This window comes from Penaeus monodon, chromosome 26 (assembly GCF_015228065.2).
Source record: "Penaeus monodon isolate SGIC_2016 chromosome 26, NSTDA_Pmon_1, whole genome shotgun sequence".
Classification (NCBI taxonomy): domain Eukaryota; kingdom Metazoa; phylum Arthropoda; class Malacostraca; order Decapoda; family Penaeidae; genus Penaeus; species Penaeus monodon.
The window spans coordinates 29,879,738-29,899,737 of record NC_051411.1 but is presented as its reverse complement, the minus strand read 5'-3'; the positions used below and the strand labels follow the sequence as shown (position 1 = coordinate 29,899,737).

The 20,000-nt window shown below is 36.4% G+C and overlaps 1 protein-coding gene and 1 non-coding gene across 3 annotated transcripts in view; one reads left to right on the top strand and one right to left on the bottom strand.

Annotated features, from left to right (window-relative positions):
* Nucleotides 1–20,000, bottom strand: part of LOC119590057 (hemicentin-2-like) — an 82,810-nt gene that overhangs the window by 24,336 nt on the left and 38,474 nt on the right. For both annotated transcript variants that reach the window (XM_037938798.1, XM_037938799.1), the window contains exons 2-6: nucleotides 14,439–14,571; nucleotides 10,174–10,379; nucleotides 9,259–9,375; nucleotides 7,431–7,634; nucleotides 5,504–5,661 (exon numbers count right to left, since the gene is read on the bottom strand). In XM_037938798.1, the coding sequence (XP_037794726.1) occupies nucleotides 5,504–5,661; nucleotides 7,431–7,634; nucleotides 9,259–9,375; nucleotides 10,174–10,379; nucleotides 14,439–14,571 (818 nt within the window). The remainder of the gene's footprint in view (nucleotides 1–5,503; nucleotides 5,662–7,430; nucleotides 7,635–9,258; nucleotides 9,376–10,173; nucleotides 10,380–14,438; nucleotides 14,572–20,000) is intronic.
* Nucleotides 8,096–8,177, top strand: Trnas-gcu. Its single transcript has one exon. It is a non-coding gene; the product is annotated as a tRNA-Ser (tRNA).

The window sequence follows — 20,000 nt, the reverse complement described above, 5'->3', positions numbered from 1 at the left end:
TTGATATCTGGTTTATTCTTAATTTCATTACCACTTATATTATCATTATTGTTATAATTATTATTGCTATCACTATCTATATCATTATCAATATTATCACCATTGTTATTATCATCATTTCATTATCCTCGTCATTACTATGATTATTAAAATCTATCATCATTATTATTACCGTTATCATCACTATCATTATTGTTATTGTTAACATTATCATCACCATTATCATCATGGATTATCGTCCTTATTGACATCAGTATGACTATTATTTTCCCCCTTTTCTCTCTCCTCCATTATCCACCTCCTCCTCTCTCCCTCCCCCCTCTCCCCTATTCCTTCCACATCCTCCTTTGTACCTTTCTTCGCAAGAGCCAAAATCTCTCGCGCTGAGTGCATTAGAAAATAAAATAAAGCTATTGGGAATATATATATATTTTTTTCCTTACGCTATTTTCCTGCCTTTTATCCCTGATTTTTCTTTATCTTTTATTTATTTATTTTTTTAGAAATAGAAAAGGTTATAAGGTATCTGATTTTTTTTTTTTTTAGTAGAGAAAGGAATGGAGTTTGTATAATGGGGTGGGGTGGGGGGCGTGTTTGTACTGTGAGTGGCTTTGTACCCGATATTACAGTGTACCATTTTTGTACTATATGTAAAAATGTGCCGCCAGTTATTTTTCATTATTTTTTGTATTATTTTTTCCAATCAGAGTAAGAAGAGGTAATACCGAGAAAAATCTGGTGTGAAAGATTTTTAGTATATATCCAAATCCCTCTTTTTCGTTCATTACTTCTCTTCCTCTTCCACTCCATTCCTCTTCCGCTTACGTAATATTATTTATATCCTTCCCCGTTTATTTTCCCTCCTTCCATCCTTCCTTCAGTATTTCCATCCTTCTCTTTCCCTCCACCTTTGTCATCATCTCTTGTCCCTCTCTCCTCTTCCGTATCCCTTCATCCTCCTCCTTCCCTCCACAGTCCCCTCCCCTTTCCCCTCCCTTCCCCCTCTTCCTCTCTCTCTTCCCTTTCTTCTCCCTCCTTCCCTTTCCCTTTCCCCTCTCTCACTCCCTCACTTCCCTTTCCCCTCCATCTCTCTCCCCTCCCCTTTCCCCTCCCTCTTTCCTCCCTCCCCATTTCCCTCCCTCCCTCCCCCTCGCATCTAACCCTCCCCCCCCCTCCACCAAAGAACAATCAAGGCTGAGCCAACCCTGAGTGCCACGACAGGGCCACCCAGTCAAGAGGGTGCCACGAAAACCAAATATTTGTTGTTCTCCCGATTCTCTCTCTCTCTCCCAGTCAGTCTACCAGTCGGTCACCCAAGCAATGTCACAGTCAGTTTCCCAGTCAGTATCCCTGTCGGTCACCCAGTCAGTGTTACAGTCAGTCTACCAGTCAGTGTTACAGTCAGTCTACCAGTGTCCTAGCCAGTCTACCAGTCAGTGTCCTAGTCAATTTCCCTGTCAGTGTTCCAGTCAGTCTACCAGTCAGTATGCCAGCCAGTCTGCCAGTCAGTGTTCCAGTCAATTTCCCTGTCAGTGTCCCAGTCAGTCTGCCAGTCAGTGTCCCAATCAATTCCTTGTCAGTGTCCCAGTCAGTCTGCCAGTCAGTGTCCCAATCAATTCCCTTGTCAGTGTCCCAGTCAGTCTGCCAGTTAGTGTCCCAACCAATTCCCCTGTCAGTGTCCCAGTCAGTTTGCCAGCCAATGTCCCAATCAGTTCCCTTGTCAGTGTCCCAGTCAGTCTGCCAGTCAGTGTCCCAATCAATTCCCTTGTCAGTGTCCCAGTCAGTCTGCCAGTTAGTGTCCCAATCAGTTCCCTTGTCAGTGTCCCAGTCAGTGTCCCAATCAATTCCCTTGTCAGTGTTCCAGTCAGTCTCTCAGTCTCCCTGTGTGTACCGGAGAGTCTCGCGCGATTGTTTTGTGAAGGAAAACAATGATTTTGAATTTTTTTCTTGTCTTTTCTTTTCTGTTTTTTTTTTTTTTTTTCTATTTTGTCCTTCTTGTATTTGGGATTGAATTTCAAAGGTCTTTGCAACAGCAACGGAAGGGAGAGAGTGAGGGAGAGAGTGAGGGAGGGAGGGAGGAAGACGGGAGGCAAGGAGGGAGAAGAGAGAGCGAGCGAGCGAGCGAGCGAGAGAAAGAGAGAGAGAGAGAGAGAGAGAGAGAGAGAGAGAGAGAGAGAGAGAAGAGAGAAAGAGAATGAGAGAGAAATAATGAGAGGCAGAAAGACGGCAGAAAACAGTCAGACAAAAATAGTAAAAAAAACGCAAGTAAACGTTTTCTCTTTTAGAAACGTTTTGCACAGCTGTTATTGTTCACAGATTGACAAGGGTGTGTATGAATGGCAAAGGAGTAAGACCCTCGTTGCCTTCCTCGGTAACTATCTTTCTCTCTTTTTTCTCCTTCTCTTTTTGTTCTCCTCTCTCTCTCTCTCTCTCTCTCTCTCTCTCTCTCTCTCTCTCTCTCTCTTCTCTCTCTCTCTCTCTCTCTCTCTCTCTCTCTCTAAAAAAAAAAATACTTTCCTTCGTGCATGTAGCTACAAAAGTTCCAAATCAGCGACAGAGAGAAAGAGAAAAACGGCTTTTTCTTTTACTCAAAAGTCTCGCTCGAGTTAAGGAGGAGAAATTGAGAGGAAATGACTGCGAGAAAGACGGCGAATTGGAGGAAAAGGAGAAAATGGAAAAGTAATGAAGAATACGGAGAGATGGGGAGGGGGGGGGGGTAGAAAGAGAGCGAGAGATAGGAAGGAGAGGTTGAGAGAAAAAAATAAATTGTGTGTGTTTATATATATGTACACACACACACACACACACACACACACACACACACACACACACACACACACACACACACATGTAGAGAGAGAGAGAGAGAGAGAGAGAGAGAGAGAGAGAGAGAGAGAGAGAGAGAGAGAGAGAGAGAGAGAGAGAGAGAGAGAGAGAGAGAGAGAGAGAGAGAGAGAGAGAGAGAGAGAGAGAGAGAGAGAGAGAGAGAGAGAGAGAGAGAGAGAGAGAGAGAGAGAAATAAAGAATAAAACAAGAAAGTACCCAAAGTGTGAAACCAAGAAAACACAAAAGGAGAGAAAAAAAACGAAAAAGGAAAACCGATCATAGATAAACAATGAATAAACAAATAAAATCGAGTTTACACCGAGTCGACTAACGGTCACTAAAACAAGCTGTAATTACTAATCAAGGTTAAAAAAAGGGTCAAACATCGTTCACTTAACAAACCATCAATTTCCCCCTTCCTATTTCACGATTCAACGAGGCTATTCAACTGAACGCGGGACCTTACGCGGCCGAATAACTAAATATGCTAATTATCGCTTTCCTCTGATGACGTCACCAGGCCTCAGGCTACAGCACTTCAGGCTTTGTCATCATTTGGGCCCCCTTGGTCGCTTTTTTTTTGTTTATCTTTGTTTTTTTGTGAGACTAATTAGGAGAGGGAAAGGGAGTGATGAGGGGAGAGAGGGAGGGAGGTAAAAAAATAGATTAAGAGAATGAGAGAGAGTGAGTGAGTGAGTGAGTGAGTGAGAGAGAGAGAGAGAGAGAGAGAGAGAGAGAGAGAGAGAGAGAGAGAGAGAGAGAGAGAGAGAGAGAGAGAGAGAGAGAGAGAGAGAGAGAGAGAGAGAGAGGGAAATAGAGGAGAGAAGGGCAGAATTAAGTAGACTGGGGGCGGGAGGGGGGGAGGCACAGTGATTACTATCGTTGACTTTTTTTTTTCTTTTTTAGATTTCTCTGTGTCTTGTTCATGTTAATGTTGATTTTTTTTTGTTGTAGTTGTTATGCTAATCCAAGATTCTACTATGACACATTATATCATGGAGAGTCTCGTACATATATAAGTATTACATATATATGTATTATAATGTCTTGCATGTAAATCGTCCTTCGCCTTAATCATTATGGATCAGCTGTTTTTCTTGATATAAACTCATTTTTCGTTCAGTATCTTCCTTTTTAGGTTCTAATACGTGATTTTAATTTGCAGAGAAAAAGGCCAAAGCACAAAATCTGCAAAAACAAAGTTACTCCTTCTAAAATCTGTTTATATATGGGAATATATACAAGTATTTTTATATACATTTTCCAAGGTCTTACAGAAGTAAGTTATTTATGAAACACACACACACACACACACACACACACAAACCCCCCCCCCCACCACACAGACCCCCCCCCCCCACAACACACACCCCCCCTCCCACCCTACACACAGACTCCTCCCCCCCCCCCCCAAACACACACCCCTCTCCTCGGACCAACCCTACCAATGCTAAAACATGACAAGTCCCTACAGGTTTCTCTACCCCTAACTACCCAAAGTGCGGGTGGCCTAAACTGTCATCCGATAGTTTAATGTTTGAAAAAAGAAGTAGAATTAAAAAAAAAGAAAATAGCTCAACATTCCAAAAATCAAGTCGATTGGCCTCGGGGGAAAGACTCATTTCCATGTTTTCAGTGACAGGCCGCCCATCCGCCCGCCAGCCCGCCCACCCGCCCGCGCCTTGGGATGCGTTTCTACACTTATGGGGAGGGATTTATTTTATTTTTTTTTATCTATTTTATTTCGTTTTTTATTTTTTTTTCGTTTTTTTTTATTTAGTTGTTTTTCCACCTCCTTTTTTGATATTACGTTTTTTTTTCTACTATTTCACTTTTTTTTTTTGTTGTTTCTTTAACTTTCTGTCTTTGACTTTGTTTCTCTACTCTTTCATCTTTGCCTTTTATCTTTCATACGTTCTTTTATTCATTCTAGCCAAAATCTACAAAAAAAGTGTCACACCTTCCTATACTTATAACACTTTCACTTAAACACTTAGAAACACTCCAGTACTTTATACTCTCTCGTTTACCTTCTTAACATCTTCCTTTCCAAACTTACCGAAGATGATGAATCGGTTAATTCATACCTTTTTTTTCTGTCGCGATGAGCCACGATGAACCAGAGCAGTTTAAAGGGCTCCGATAGGTTATCAATATCATTAATCATTATAAGGGCCACATCAGGATGGCAGATTGACGGGCATAATCAAGCTCATCATACTTCATTAAAATTGGTTTGCCTCTTCAGATGATCTCTGGTTATAAGAGGGCATATGCTTATGTGTAATTTGTATGTGTGCGTTTGCGTGTCTAATTATGTCTATATATAATACATATAAAGGCTTACATTCATACATTAATGCATTTTACATGTGTATGTATGTATATATGTATGTATGTTATCTATCTATCTATCCATCTATCTATATCTATCTATCTATCTATCTACCTGTCTGTCTGTTTATCTACCTATCTATCTATACACATATTCATATATCTATATAAACGTGTATGTGTGTTTATTTAGTCATAGACATGCACAACTGTAAAGTACAACCGGATTATGTTCCTGGATTACATCCTAGGAACGTCTAAATGCATCCCATCGCACACCTTATCTCCGCGACTCGATGAGGATGGCGAGAGGGCGAGAGGGCGGCGGGTCCTCTGTACTCACCGTGAGATGCTGCGGAAGAGCTTCTCCGTTCATGAGCCACGTGATCCGGGCGGGGGGGCGTGACCCCTTGGCCTCGCACACCAGGGCTCGTGACCTCCCCTCGGACATGGTGACCTCGCCTCCGGAACCCTCGAGAAGCCGCACGGACGTCGGAGCGACTTTAATGGGAAGGAAAATTATGCGTGTAAATCTCGTTAGCTTAATAAGGGTGAAGTTATGTCGACCTCTCTCAGTCTTTGTCTCTTTATCTCTTTTATTTTTCGATTGTTCTCTGTCTCTGCTTGTCTGTCTGCCTGCCTGCCTGCCTCCCTGTCTGTCTCTCTCTATTTCTCTCCCTCCCTTCCTCACTCTCTCCTTCCCTCCCTCTCTCTTTTCCTTGCTCTCTCCCTCCTCCCCCCCACTCTCTCTCTCTCTCTCTCTCTCTCACTCTCTCTCTCTCTCTCTCTCTCTCTCTCTCTCTACCTCCTCCCCCTTTCCCTCACGCTCTCATACACTAATCGTCATGACATCAATCTCTTCTCTCTCCTACGTCTCTAATGTCTCTCTTCTCTTCTCCCTATGTGTCTGACGGTCTCTCACTTTCTCTCTACCTCCTCCCCCTTTCCCTCACGGCGTACATACACAGAAATGGAGAGAGTGAACATTAGAAATATTTCAGAGGAAATCTGACCACTACGATCTGTAATTGTTCGTACATGTCACTCTGGCCACATAATGTTGGGTCTGAAGCGGTTGTTCAACTTCTGTGCTAACTTAGAAGACATTCCCTCACAAAGTCTTTATTACACGTAAGAAGCTGTTAAAAGCCGACATCTTTTCATTAACTGTGAAGTTTAGCTTAATGAAATTACTTTTTTCTGGGAATGTGCGTCAGAGAGAGAAAGAGAGAGAGAGAGAGGGAGAGTAAAAGAGAAAAACAGAAAAAGAAAACGTGAGATAATGAGAAAGAATCTTGAGAGAAAATACCAGTGAAAAGGAAATGACCAAAAACAAAGACAGATAAAAACACAAGAAAAAAAAACAAAAAAAAAACCCTACCTTCTGAAAATCACAATTTCTTCCGCCCGCCCCCCCCCCCAAAAAAAAAAAATAAAACACCAACAACCGACTCCATTTTGCGTTTTTAGTGAAATACAATTACTATAATATTCCCCTGTGTTTGCGTAGATTAAAGTAGCCTTGATTGCTGCTAAACAGGAGGCGGTCTTAGGTGGTTTAATCTATTCTGCGGTGGGTGGTATGAAGATGATGTATGTGTACGTGTGTATGTGCGTGTGTGTGTTTGTGTGTTTGTGTGTGCATGTGTGCGTGCGTGTGTGTGTTTGTTTGTTTGTTTGTTTGTTTGTGTGTGTGTGTGTGTGTTTGTGTGTGTGTGTGTGTGTGTGTTGTGTGTCTGTTATTTGTGTTGTGTGTGTGTGTGTGTGTGGTGTGTGTGTGTGGTGGGAGAGAGAGATGGTGGAGAGAGAGAGAGAGAGAGAGAGAGAGAGAGAGAGAGAGAGAGAGAGAGAGAGAGAGAGAGAGAGAGAGTGGCATGAGGTATGAATCAGCTGCAGAACTTGTTTTCATCAGCTTATAAGAAGCGCTCACAGCAGGAGAAGTATAACTTTAACTCAGCGGGTGTGTGGTATACGGAACAGCATCCCAGAGGCTAATTTTCTCGTCAACAAGTCCAAACTAATTCATGAAATGTTCAAGCTCGTTCAAAACACGAAGTCCATTTTCTTTTCTTAAAAACAGGTTAATTTGTCTTTATGCATTCTTAACCTCCCTTTGGGGAAACATGAAAATGTTGCAGAAAAAAATCATATTATATCTTCCAAAGGAGAGAGAGAGAGAGAGAGAGAGAGATGAAAAGACTTTAAAAAAAAAAAAAAAATCACCAATTTCCAAATTGTTAAAAAAATGACCTTATCTGACCAACACTCACAATCCATATCGATCGTAACAGCGGTAGAGAGAGGAATCAGAAGGTCAGAGTTGGCTGCCTGACACGTCAACACCTTATGAAGATCAGCGCGGGTCAGAGGCGGCAAGGTCAGGGTATTCCGCGCCAAGTTGCTGGTGTTGACCTCGCTCACATCGTCCAGCAGTGACCCCTTCTGCCACCAGGTCAGCGTGGGCGGAGGAATACCTGCGAGAGAGGGATTGGCGTTGGGAATTAGGGAAAATGGAAACAGAAATGAGAAATGGTAAATGACAAAAAAGATAAACAGAAGCAGGATAAAGAGATGATGGTGTTAAGAACGAGTGAAAAAGAGAAACTTAGAAAGATAAACAAAAGAAGAGTAAGCAGAAAATGGAGTTGGGAATTAGTGAAATTGAAGACAATAATAAAAATGACAAAAAAAATATAAAGGAGAATGGGAATCAACGAAAAAAAAGAAGAAATGACAGATGCAGGAAAGAATGATAAACCAAAAACGATTTTAGGATTTAGTCAAATTAAACAAAGAAAACAAAACAAACAAAAAAAGAAAAAATACAAATAAACACGCAAAGCTAATAAACAGAATCACTAACATCAAAATGCATTAATAAGAGACACATCTTATCGTTAAGAATAACCCGTTTCTTCTCCATTGCCTCACGCAAGACGAGGTGGCCGAGTGGTTAAGGCGTTGGACTGCTAATCCAATAGGGTTTCCCTGCGTGGGTTCGAGTCCCATCCTCGTCGCGAACTACATGGTTTTCTTTTGGAATAAACTGGTAATTGCTATGAAGTTATTGTTGTTCAAATTACAGAATAATGGTGATTTTTTTCTCTTTTTCTCTTTCCTTAGGAGTGCAAGTTTTGTCTGATTAAAAGCAAAATCGTAATTTTCTCTGTACACGTGATTATCAATTTTCCGAATAATCGGAAACTGGATATCAAGATCCAACAAAAGAAAAGAACACCGAAAAAACAAAAACAAAACAATAACACATAACAAAATGCATCTAAAAAAAAATCTCTTGACTAAACAAGAACGTACAAATCTCTCCACCACCGCCCTTTCTCTTTCCAACAAATACCCGAATCGCCAGCAGCTTAATCAACACAATTGCAAACCCGTGCACAGCAGATTGCCCGACTCCGCTGCAACGCGACGGCGCAGAGTCGAGTCGCGCAAGAAACTGGTCTCCCGAGTTAAGTTGCCGCAAGACACGTAATATCTTGGATGCCAGGCGTGGAAAGGGGGGCGTGTAAGCTGTCCATGAGGATCTTGATATTCATGGGCTGAAGTTGATGGACGGCTTCGAACACGGACAGAGAGAGAACGCGGGGATTCGGACGAAAATGATTCCCGCAGCTGACTAAAAGTGCTTTTATCGGGTCTCAGGTCAGCTTTGCATATTTGAAAGGAATGATGAGGAGACTCTGATAGATGGAGCCTGTTCTCTCGATATATACTTTTGGTTCACTGGGTTCAAAAAACAAAAACAAATCAAAAGCAAAGCATTTTCTGAGCCGCTTTTGACACGAATAGAAAATATTTTCAAATAAAATGAAGAAAAAAAAAGCAGTGAGTCATCAAAAAGATGTAACGTCGCGGCTCAATTTCCTCTAATAGAAGTATAAAAAAATCAACCACAGTTACTCTGGAATCACAACGGAAATGACGCAAAAGACGCAAGGAATTAAGCGATTTAAACTTTCAAATAATTAACGGAAAACGGTTTCACGCGGGATCCCTAACCCCGATATTGTGAACAAACTTACTGACAACCCAAGTAAAATAATTCATCTTAGACTGAAAATATATGTTAAAACTCACCTCCTATAACCTGACATGACAGCCTCACTTCAGCTCCTTCAGGGTAAGGACCCGCGAACTTAGTGACTTCTTTTCCGGGGTCAAGGTCGCTGGTGATTGCCATGGAACGAGGAGGAACTGCAAGAAAGAAAACGGGAACACGTAAAAAAAAAGAAAACGAAAAGAAAATAAGTTTTCTAGACTTGAATGACAAACTTTAGATCTTAATGATTTATTAACGATATTAACCGGCATAGTTTAATTTCCGACGTGATATAATGCTAAATGAATAAACAGGAGACAACGTGCTTACATTCTTTTGGTTGAGTCATTAATAAACTTGTTGCGTCTTGTCATTTATCCCGAAACATGCAGTGTCATCACATTCATCAAATCATTAAGAGTTTTTAACATCAGATTAGCTTCCTGATTAGCTAGTCGGTTTGAAGGATTGTATGTTTTTTTATGTATAATTGCTAACAGTGTCTAGATAGAGTGATTGCTAGTCTTATGGGATGTTTGCAGTTAGATTGAATTTACGTGTTTTATAATTATAAATGGAAGCTTGTTAGACAGTGACAGTAAATGACTTGCTATTAACTTTTTCTTTCTCGTAAATGGAAGTGACTGAGAAGAACAATATCATTTCAGAATTTACAGGATATTTAAGAAAAAGAAACACTGAATGAAGTAACGCAGATAATCACACACACACAATATACACTCAAACACACACAAACACACAACACACACACACACACACACACACACACACACACACACACACACACACACACACACACACACACACACACACAAACACACACCAAACAAATAAAACACCCAAACGAAACCTTCCCCCCCTTCCCCCCGACCACACCACCCCCTCTCCCCTTCCCTCTTTCCCCCTCCCCTCCGAGCGCACACCAAACTCACCCACAACATCGAGTTTGATTCTCAAGTTCCTGGTGGGTGACTCGAGGAAGTCCACCCGGCAGCGGTACTCGCCCTGGTCCTCCAAGTGAACCCTTTCGAGGAACAGCCCGGTTTTCCTCCGCCCCACCATCATGTAGGCTCTGATGCCCAGGTCGTTGGCTGCCCAGTGCCGGCCTCTCTCCAGGGCCACGCTGCGGGAGTCTAGGCTGGGGAGAGAGAGAGAGAAAGGGTTAGGTATGTGTGTGTATGTGTGTGTATATATATATATATATATATATATATATATATATATATATATATATATATATATATATATATATATATATATATACACACACATTTTTTTTGCCTATCCTAATGTTTTTTTGTTTTTTTCTTTCGAAATGGTAGTTCGTGGTGTGTGTATTTTTTTTGTGTGTTTTTTTGTGTGCTTGAGATATTGATAATAAAGATGATGATAATAATAATGACAATGTTTTGATAATAATGATGATGGTATCAACAGCAATAACAGTAATAATAATAATAATAATAATAACAATAATAATAATATAATGATGATGATGATGATGATGATGATGAAGATGATGATTATAATGATTAGATGATATAATAATAATATAATATGATGTAGTGATGATGATGATGATGATCTGATGATGATGATGATTGATGATGTGATGATGTTTGATTTGATATGATATGGTAGATGATGATGATGATGTGATGATGTGATGATTTGTTTGATGTTGATGATGATGTTGTTGATGTGATGATGATGATAATGAAGATGTGAAGATGATAATGATAGATGAAGATGATGATATAATGATTATGTGATAATAATAAATAATAATAATATGATGATGATGATGATGATGAATGAGAGATGATGAAGATGATGAAGATGAAGATGAAGATGATGATGATTATGATATTATGATGATGATGATGATAAAAGTAATAATAATAATAATAATAATAATAATAATAATAATAATAATAATAATAATAATAATAATGATAATAATAATAATAATAATAAAAATAAAAATGATAATAGTGATAATGATAAATGATAATAATGATGATGATGATGATAATATGGAATTATGAATATCATTTACGTAACGTAACATTTACGTGACATGAAGTCAGTGATAAATGATGTGCGTGACTGATGTTTCGTTAGGAGAGAATGTCATATACATGCGAGGTAATTTTAAATGGTGTGTGTGTGTGTGTGTGTGTGTGTGTGTGTGTGTGTGTGTGTGTGTGTGTGTGTGTGTGTGTGTGTGTGTGTGTGGTGCGTGCGTGCGTGCGTGCGTGCTTGCGTGCGTGCGTGCATACGTGTGTGTGTGTGTGTAGTTCTGTTTTTTTTATATGTGGCTTTGTGCATGTGTGCTTGCTTGTTAATTTGTTTTATCCGTGCGTGCGTGAGAGTTGTGTATCCATGTGTATCTATGTGTGTGAGTGAGCGTGTGTGTGCATGTGTATGTACGTGAAGCTAAATGCAAATAGCAAGCTCTGTGAGTAAAACATTGTTAATCTCTGATTTCAATATAGTGAATTAGCAGTTTTAATTCTGCGTATAATATTTTTGCTCCAACAACTGTTCCTGAATGAAATATAAATTGCAAAACAATTAACACTTGACGTCCAAACAATCTGTGCGAAGGCAAGGCTCAATTTTCAAATGATTTGGAAATGCGAAAAACTACGAGTTCTCTTTAATTCATATCAGATCAGTTACATACATGTAAACACCATATTCATATATATATATATATATATATATATATATATATATATATATATATATATATATTATATATATATAATATTATATAATAATATATATATATATAATAATATATATGATATATATATATATATATTATATTATATATATATAAATCTACACATATAATATATATAATATATAAATATATATATATATATATATATATATATATATAATAAATATAATATATTATATATATATATTATATTATATATTATATATGTTGTGTGTGTGTGTGTGTGTGTGTGTGTGTGTGTGTGTGTGTGTGTGTGTGTGTGTGTGTGTGTGTGTGTGTGTGTGTGTGTGTGTGTGTGTGTGTGTGTGTTATATATATATATATATATATATATATATATATATATATATATATTATATATATATATATATATATGTATATATATCATAATAACGATTATGGCAATCCCCATGAAACTAGCGTTAACGAATTAATGAAAAGGAAAAAGGCCCTTCTAATCACACCTTTGGGAGGAAAGAAAGTGCTCCTTGAAACGCCCAAGAAATAGACAAACGGACTCGGTTTTCATGTGCTGGAAACGAGGCAAGAAATGTACAGGAGTAAAAGGCAGAACATAAGTAAGACTTGTGAAAAGAGGAGATAGAAAGAGAGGGAGAAAAATCAATATCGGAAAATAGAGAAGCAGAGGAAGAGAACAAATATAATGATAATATTGATAAATGAAAGGTACTGATAATAAGGATGATGATAATAATAATGATGATGATGATAATCGTAATAATAATAATAATAATAATAATAATAATAATAATAATAATAATAATAATAATAATAATAATAATAATAATAATAATGATAATACTAATAATACTACTAATACTAATACTTATACTAATACTAATATAATACTAATACTAATACTACTAATAATAATAATATAATCACAATAGTAATAATAATAATAATAATAATAATAAAAATAATAATAATTATTATTATAATAATAATAACAATATGAATATGAATATAAGTAAGAATAATGATAATAATAATAATAATAATAATAATAATTATAATAATAATAATAATAATAATAATGATAATAATAATGATAATGATAATAACAATAATAATGATAATGATAATGATAATGATAATAACATTCCCTATTAACATCTGTAATAAAAAACATTAAGAAAAAAAGTCTGTAAGACGTAGAAAAGGAAGGTGGAGAAGAAAGAAAAAAAAAAAACGAAAAAAAGAAAGAAAACGAAAACGAAAAAAGAAAATAAAAACGAAAGAGAAAAAACTAAGAAAAAAATGAGGAACAAGAAGAAGAAGAAAAATGAAGACGAAGAAGAAGTAGACAAATAAGAAATAAAAATATGATGTTAAGCAAAGATCACGCATAAAGAAGACGCTAATGATAACACACAAGACCGAAATTTTCCTCTAACAACCCTTCACAAATACACTTTGAATTTGATTTTGAAGCTAATTTTCTCGAGTCTTCTAATTCTTAACAGTAGCCATGTACCGCAAGCCTAGACATTAGCGTTTGTAAAGCATGAAAAATTGCATGGGAAAACGGGTCTCGCTCGTGGCATGTTTTTGTTAAGGGAAAACGAGCCGATGCTAATACATTCTGGGTGTAAATAATTTTGCAAAGGATGTTTTCTCAATGTTTATGATTCTTTTCGTCTGTTTTCTAGTAGCGAAAGTTGTGAGGATAAAGGCTGTTTGTTATGTTAGTGTTAGACATATTCTTTTAAAACTTAAAGTTTGGAAGCTACTTAGATATACGACTGTGGTGGAGTAATTAAGAAAAAAAATGTTGGAATATTATTACTACTATTATTTTTAATGAGGTAAACTTGCCGGAATAGACAGTGGGAGTTTTTTTATGATTTTTAATTTATCTCTTATGTGAATTATTATTTTCTTCTCATTATTATTATTATTTTGGTATAAATATCTATGTTAAAAAAAAAAAAAAAAAAAAAAAAAAAAAAAAATAATATAATAATACTTATATATTTATTTGTGTGCTTATTATATATATATATATATATATATATATATATATAATTAAATATATAGCATGCATCGTATACATTACATATATATAGATATATAGATAATATATATATATATGACGATGTACGTATGTATCTATCTACATAAGATATTAATTGAAACCCCTCCCGCCTCCTTCCACCCAAAAAGAAGAAGAAAAGATAAAAGAAAAAATAAGAGATAAGACGATGAAGAGAAGAGAAAACCTACGATGCACTTTACCTATACAAATGATCCACCCTTGAGCGAAAAACGAGAAAAAAGAGTGAGAGAGAGAGAGAGAGAGAGAGAGAGAGAGAGAGAGAGAGAGAGAGAGAGAGAGAGAGAGAGAGAGAGAGAGAGAGAGAGAGTGAGAGAAAGAGAGAGAGAGAGAGAGAGAGAGAGAGAAAGTGCATAACACCACACTACCTGTAAATCGGCGTCCCCACACCATCCCTGTAGAAAAGGACGAGAAGTGTGGTGTCGTTGGGTGCGGGAGGCTCCATGTCACAAGGGAGCAACACACTTTCATTTGCAACAGCTCGGACCTCGGTCAAAGGGCCTGCGGGAAATCGAGAGAGCAGATGAGTATAGAAATTATGTGTTATATATACACATAGGTTATTATATATACAAGGGAAATGGAGAGAGCAGATGAGTATATGAAATTATGTGCTATATATACATGGGCTATTATATATACAAGGGAAATCGAGAGAACGGATGAGTATAGAAAATTATGCATTATATATACAGGTATATGACATTATGTATTGTATAAATAGATATATGAAATTATGTATTATATATGCAGATGTATGAAATTATGTATCATATACGCACAGATATATGAACTTACATCTTAAATGAATGCTTGAATTAACAGAGAAAATGGAATTATGAATATCATTTACGTAACATGAAGTCAGTGATAAATGATGTGCGTGACTGATGTTTCGTTTGGGAGAGAATGTCATATACATGCGAGGTGTAACTAGATTAAGCTATATATTACATAATGTATAAGGTAATACGTGATGCATATGAAATGAATAGGAATATGTAATTACGTCGAGAACACTGAAAAGAAAGACTAGTGAGATTATCATGACAAAATGATGATGATGATTATGATAATGATGTGGTGACGAAGGGAAGTATGATGATGTTATTAATCCAAGTGATAAAATAGCAACGGTTTAATGATGTCAGTAACTATATTCATGGCAAAACAACAACATCAGCAACAATAAAAAAACAATAGTATCAACAACAACAACAACAACAAAAATAACATTACCAATAAAACCGAGAACATGATATTACTGCAATACATTTAATGATCGTCTTACTTGGCCTCATTAGTAAAGCTAAATCATTACATTAAGAAAAGTAATTATCGCAACTAATGGGATGCCGGAATGAGCGAATAAAAGCCCATGCATGTGTGTCTCTGATTAATGAAGGGATTAGAACGTAGGGCGACCTCTGTGTTTTGGTCTCGGCGGGGAGGGGGAAGGTGGTCGCGTCTTGTTTGTTTTGTGTTTTTGTTTTGTTTTTCTCTATTCTTCTTTGTTTTTGTTTTCGTTCTTGTTTGTTTTGTTTTGTTTTGTTCTCTCTATTCTTCTTTGTTTTGTTTTCTCTGTTCTTGTTTGTTTTGCTTTCTGTTCTTCTTTGTTTATTTTTAATAAACAAGTAGATTGTTCTTCTTTCTTTTGTTTGTGTTCTCTCTGTTCTTGTTTTTGTGTTTGCTTTGCTCTCTCTGTCCTTGTTTGTCTGTTTGTTTCTTCTCCCTCTTCTTGTTTATTTTTTGCTTGCTTTGTTTTCTCTTTTTCTCTGTTTCTATGCTTTTCTGTTATGTTTCGTTTCGTTTTTCGGTTTATCTGTGTTTTTTGTATTTCCTTTGTTCTCTTTATTATTCGTTATGTCTTTTTTTTTACTTGTTTGTGTTCCTGTCTTTGTTTTATTCTCTTTGTCTGTCATCTCTCTCTCTCTCTCTCTCTCTCTCTCTCTCTCTCTCTCTCTCTCTCTCTCTCTCTCTCTCTCTCTCTCTCTCTCTCTCTCTCTCTCTCTCTCTCTCTCTCTCTCTCTCTCTCTCTCTCTCTCTCTCTCTCTCTCTCTCTCTCTCTCTCTCGTTTCTGTTTCTCCTCTCTTTTCTCTTCTTTTCATTCCCACCCCTCTTTTTTTCTTTTCTTTTGCACACACAAGCCCAACATTTCCCCGCATGCTAAAAACACAACAAACCTTAAGAAATAACCACACCTATCTATCTCTCGCCTTCTCTCTCTCTCTCTCTTTCTCTCTGTATCTATCTGTCTCTCGCCTTCGCTCTCTCTCTCTCTCTCTCTCTCTCTCTCTCTCTCTCCCCCTCTCTCTCTCCCCCCCTCTCTCTCTCTCTTTCTCCCTCTCTCTCTCTCTCTCTCACTCCCTATCTCTCTCTCTCTCTCTCTCTTTTCTCTCTCTCTCCCATTTTTATCACCATCAGCTTCCCATAACGACCCAAATTTCCCCTCGGCCTCGATCCTGCCATCTAAGTTCGGCTCGGTAACTCTGGGCCAAAATAGCAGCTCCAAGTAAGAAATGATCCGGCCATGAATTCGTCATCGCGCTTACCCGGCAAAAGTCTGCGGGGATAACACGCCGGCTTTCATTTTAGTCGTAGTATTGGCATTTCTGTCTTGCTGTATGATCATTGTTATTGTTATCTTAATTATTATCTTTATTATTATCATTGTCCTTATTGTTGTTGTTAATATCATCATCATCATCGTTACTATTATTATTATTGTTTTTAATGATAATAATGATAATAATACTAATGTAAATTATTATTATTTTTACTATTAATATTTTTTTTCTTTTATCATTATCATTATTATTACTATTATCATCATTACTTTTACTATTATTATTATTATTGTTATCATTATTATCATTATTAGTATTATTAATATCATTATCATTACTAATATTATTACGTAATAAAAATAATTATTTTTATCATTAACATTATTATGATAATGACGAAGGATGATGATTATCATCATTATCATTATAATTTTTATAATTATCATTATTATTATTATTATTATTATTATTATTATTATTATTATTATCATCATCATCATCATCATCATTATCATTATCATTATCATTGATAACGTTACTGTTGTTGTTGCTGTTATTACTATATTATCATTATCATTACCGTTACTATTATTCAACTGTTATTATCATCATTATCATTTGCATTATCACTATCATTATTCTCTTTACTATTATAATCATTCTTCTTTTTGTTCTTACTCTCATTATCATTGATATTAACATTAACATTATCAATACTACATCATTATTGTATTATCCTTATTATAAACATTACATTACTCTGATTACCATAATTGTTATCATCCTTATTATATCATGATTATTACATGTATGACTAACAACCTCATTATCATCCTTATCAATTCCTTATCATCATCATTGTGACCACCAGGATCACTATCACCTCTATCACTATCAGTCAATCACATTAAATGCACAATACCCTTTGTACGTAAATAGGTACGTACTAATGAAATAAAAAGGCGTGGCAATTTAAAACCATTTTCAGATTTCAATGTGTTGCCAACCCCTAAACATTTTTGAGAAAAAAAAAATCCTACATGAAATTAATGGAGAGCGATTCGTACATACAAGAGAAAAAGAAAGAAAAGAAAGAAAAGCAAAGAAAAGAAAGAGAGAGAGAGAGAGAGAGAGAGAGAGAGAGAGAGAGAGAGAGAGAGAGAGAGAGAGAGAGAGAGAGAGAGAGAGAGAGAGAGAGAGAAATTAAACTGACATAAGAGCAAAAATAAAAAGGTGTCTTGTTGACAGAAAAAAATAGCGAAATGGAAAGTAAAAACGAAAGGAAAATGTAAAGGTCAACAAATATATGAAGAGGAGGAAAAAGAAGATGAAATGATAATAATAATAAGAGGAAGAAGAGCAAGAGGAGGGGAGTAGAAGTAGGATGAGGATGATAAGGATGAGGCAGCGGATAAGGAGGTGGAAGAAGAAGAAGAAGAAGAAGAAGAAGAAGAAGAAGAGGAATAATAACAACAACAACAACAACAACAACAACTAATAATAATAATAATAATAATAATAATAATAATAATATACTAATAATAATATAATATAAATAATAATAATAATAATAATAATAATAATAATATGATGATGATGATGATGAAGAGGTGGAGGAGGAGAAGAAGGAGGAGGAAAAGAAAAGAAGAAGAAGAAGAAATGGTAATAATAAAAATAGAAATGAAAAAAGGAGAAGAAAAAGGGAAAATAGAGAGAGAGAAAAAATCACTAAGGTTGGCAGGTTTGAAGAGAACAAGAAAAGAACAGGCAATTATAAGATTTATATTTAACAGGAAACTTAAAAGGGATAAAATAATAATGAAAAAGAAAATTATTAAGCGGTTTTCGATAATTCTTCTTTTTTCTTGGTCTTCTTCTTTCCTCCTTTCTGTATTCTTTTTTATCCATTCTCTTCATTCTTCTTACTTCGATTTTTTCCCTCTTCCTTTCTTTATCAACCTATGCATCTCCCTTCATTTTTTAAAAATCTTGTTATCTTTATCTTCCTCTCTATCCCCTCTTTCTTTTCCTATCTTTAATTAAATTTTTTTGCCAAAAACTTTTGGGAGGGGGAACAAAAAAAGAACACGAAGAAGAAAAGAAAATGGAGAGGAAAGGGAAAAAAAAAAGGAATGAAGAAAAGGGAAGGAGAGAAGGGGGAAAGGGGGAAAAGGGAAGGGGAAGAGAAAGAGAAGAGAAGGAGAGAGGGGAAAAGGGGGAGAGAGAAAAGGAGAGAAAAAGGAAAAGAAGAGAGAGAAAAAGGAGAGGAGATGTTGCGGGGGAGAGGGAAGGGGGGGAGGGGAGAAAAAAGGGGGGGGGGGAAACTTTTCGTGCCGAAAAATTTTTTCCGGGGGTTTTGTTCGGCCCCTTTTTGGGCTAATTACTCTGTGTCTATGTGCGCAAAGACACACGCACGCAGTCTTACACACGTACACACACATACACGCACCGCCACCACCCTAAAACCATACCCAAAACAAAACACACAAACCCACACACACACCCACACACACCCCCACACACAACCACACACCCCACACAACACACACAAACCCACACACACAACCCACCACACACACACACCCCGCCACACACAACAAAAACCAAAACACACAAAAACCCACCCCCACCCCAAAAACCCACCCCGCACGCACCCCCTCCCCCCCCTACCCACCCCCCCCCCACAACACACAACCACCCCCAATACACACCTACATAAACCCTTACATACCGCAAAAAACCTGACGCTAATTTAAATTTCCCCTTTTACTATATGGATATAATTTTAGTTTGTAAAATCCAGGAAAAAATGATAGATAGATAGGCAGATAGATGGAGGAGATTGACTGATTTACTGATTAGCAAAAAGTGTGGACAGAAACGGGGGATGGAGAAAGAGAAGGGGGAAAAGGGAAAAAGAGAGTGATGGATGATACAAAATATGAAAAAAAATAGATAAAAAAATAAGATAGATAATACATGTAAAAAATAGATACTAACAAAAAATGATAAAAAAAGATAGATAAAAAGGGAATGAAATTATAAAAAAAATAAAAGGAACTGTAGAAATAGATAAATATATAGATAAAACAGATAAAATCATAATAAATATAATGAAGATAGATGGTGGGTAATAAATAGATAATAAATAAAAAGGAGATGATAATAAATTAAAAATAATGATAATGAACGTTATAATAAAAAAAAGATGACGAAAGAAGCCCGAGAAAGTTAAAAACTTAAAATTTGGGTTTTGAAATTTAATTAAAATTTACTTTGACTAAAAAAAAAACAAAAGAAAAACAACAAAGATTAGAGGGAAAAAAAAAAAAAAAAAAAAAAAACAAAAAAAAAAAAAAAAAA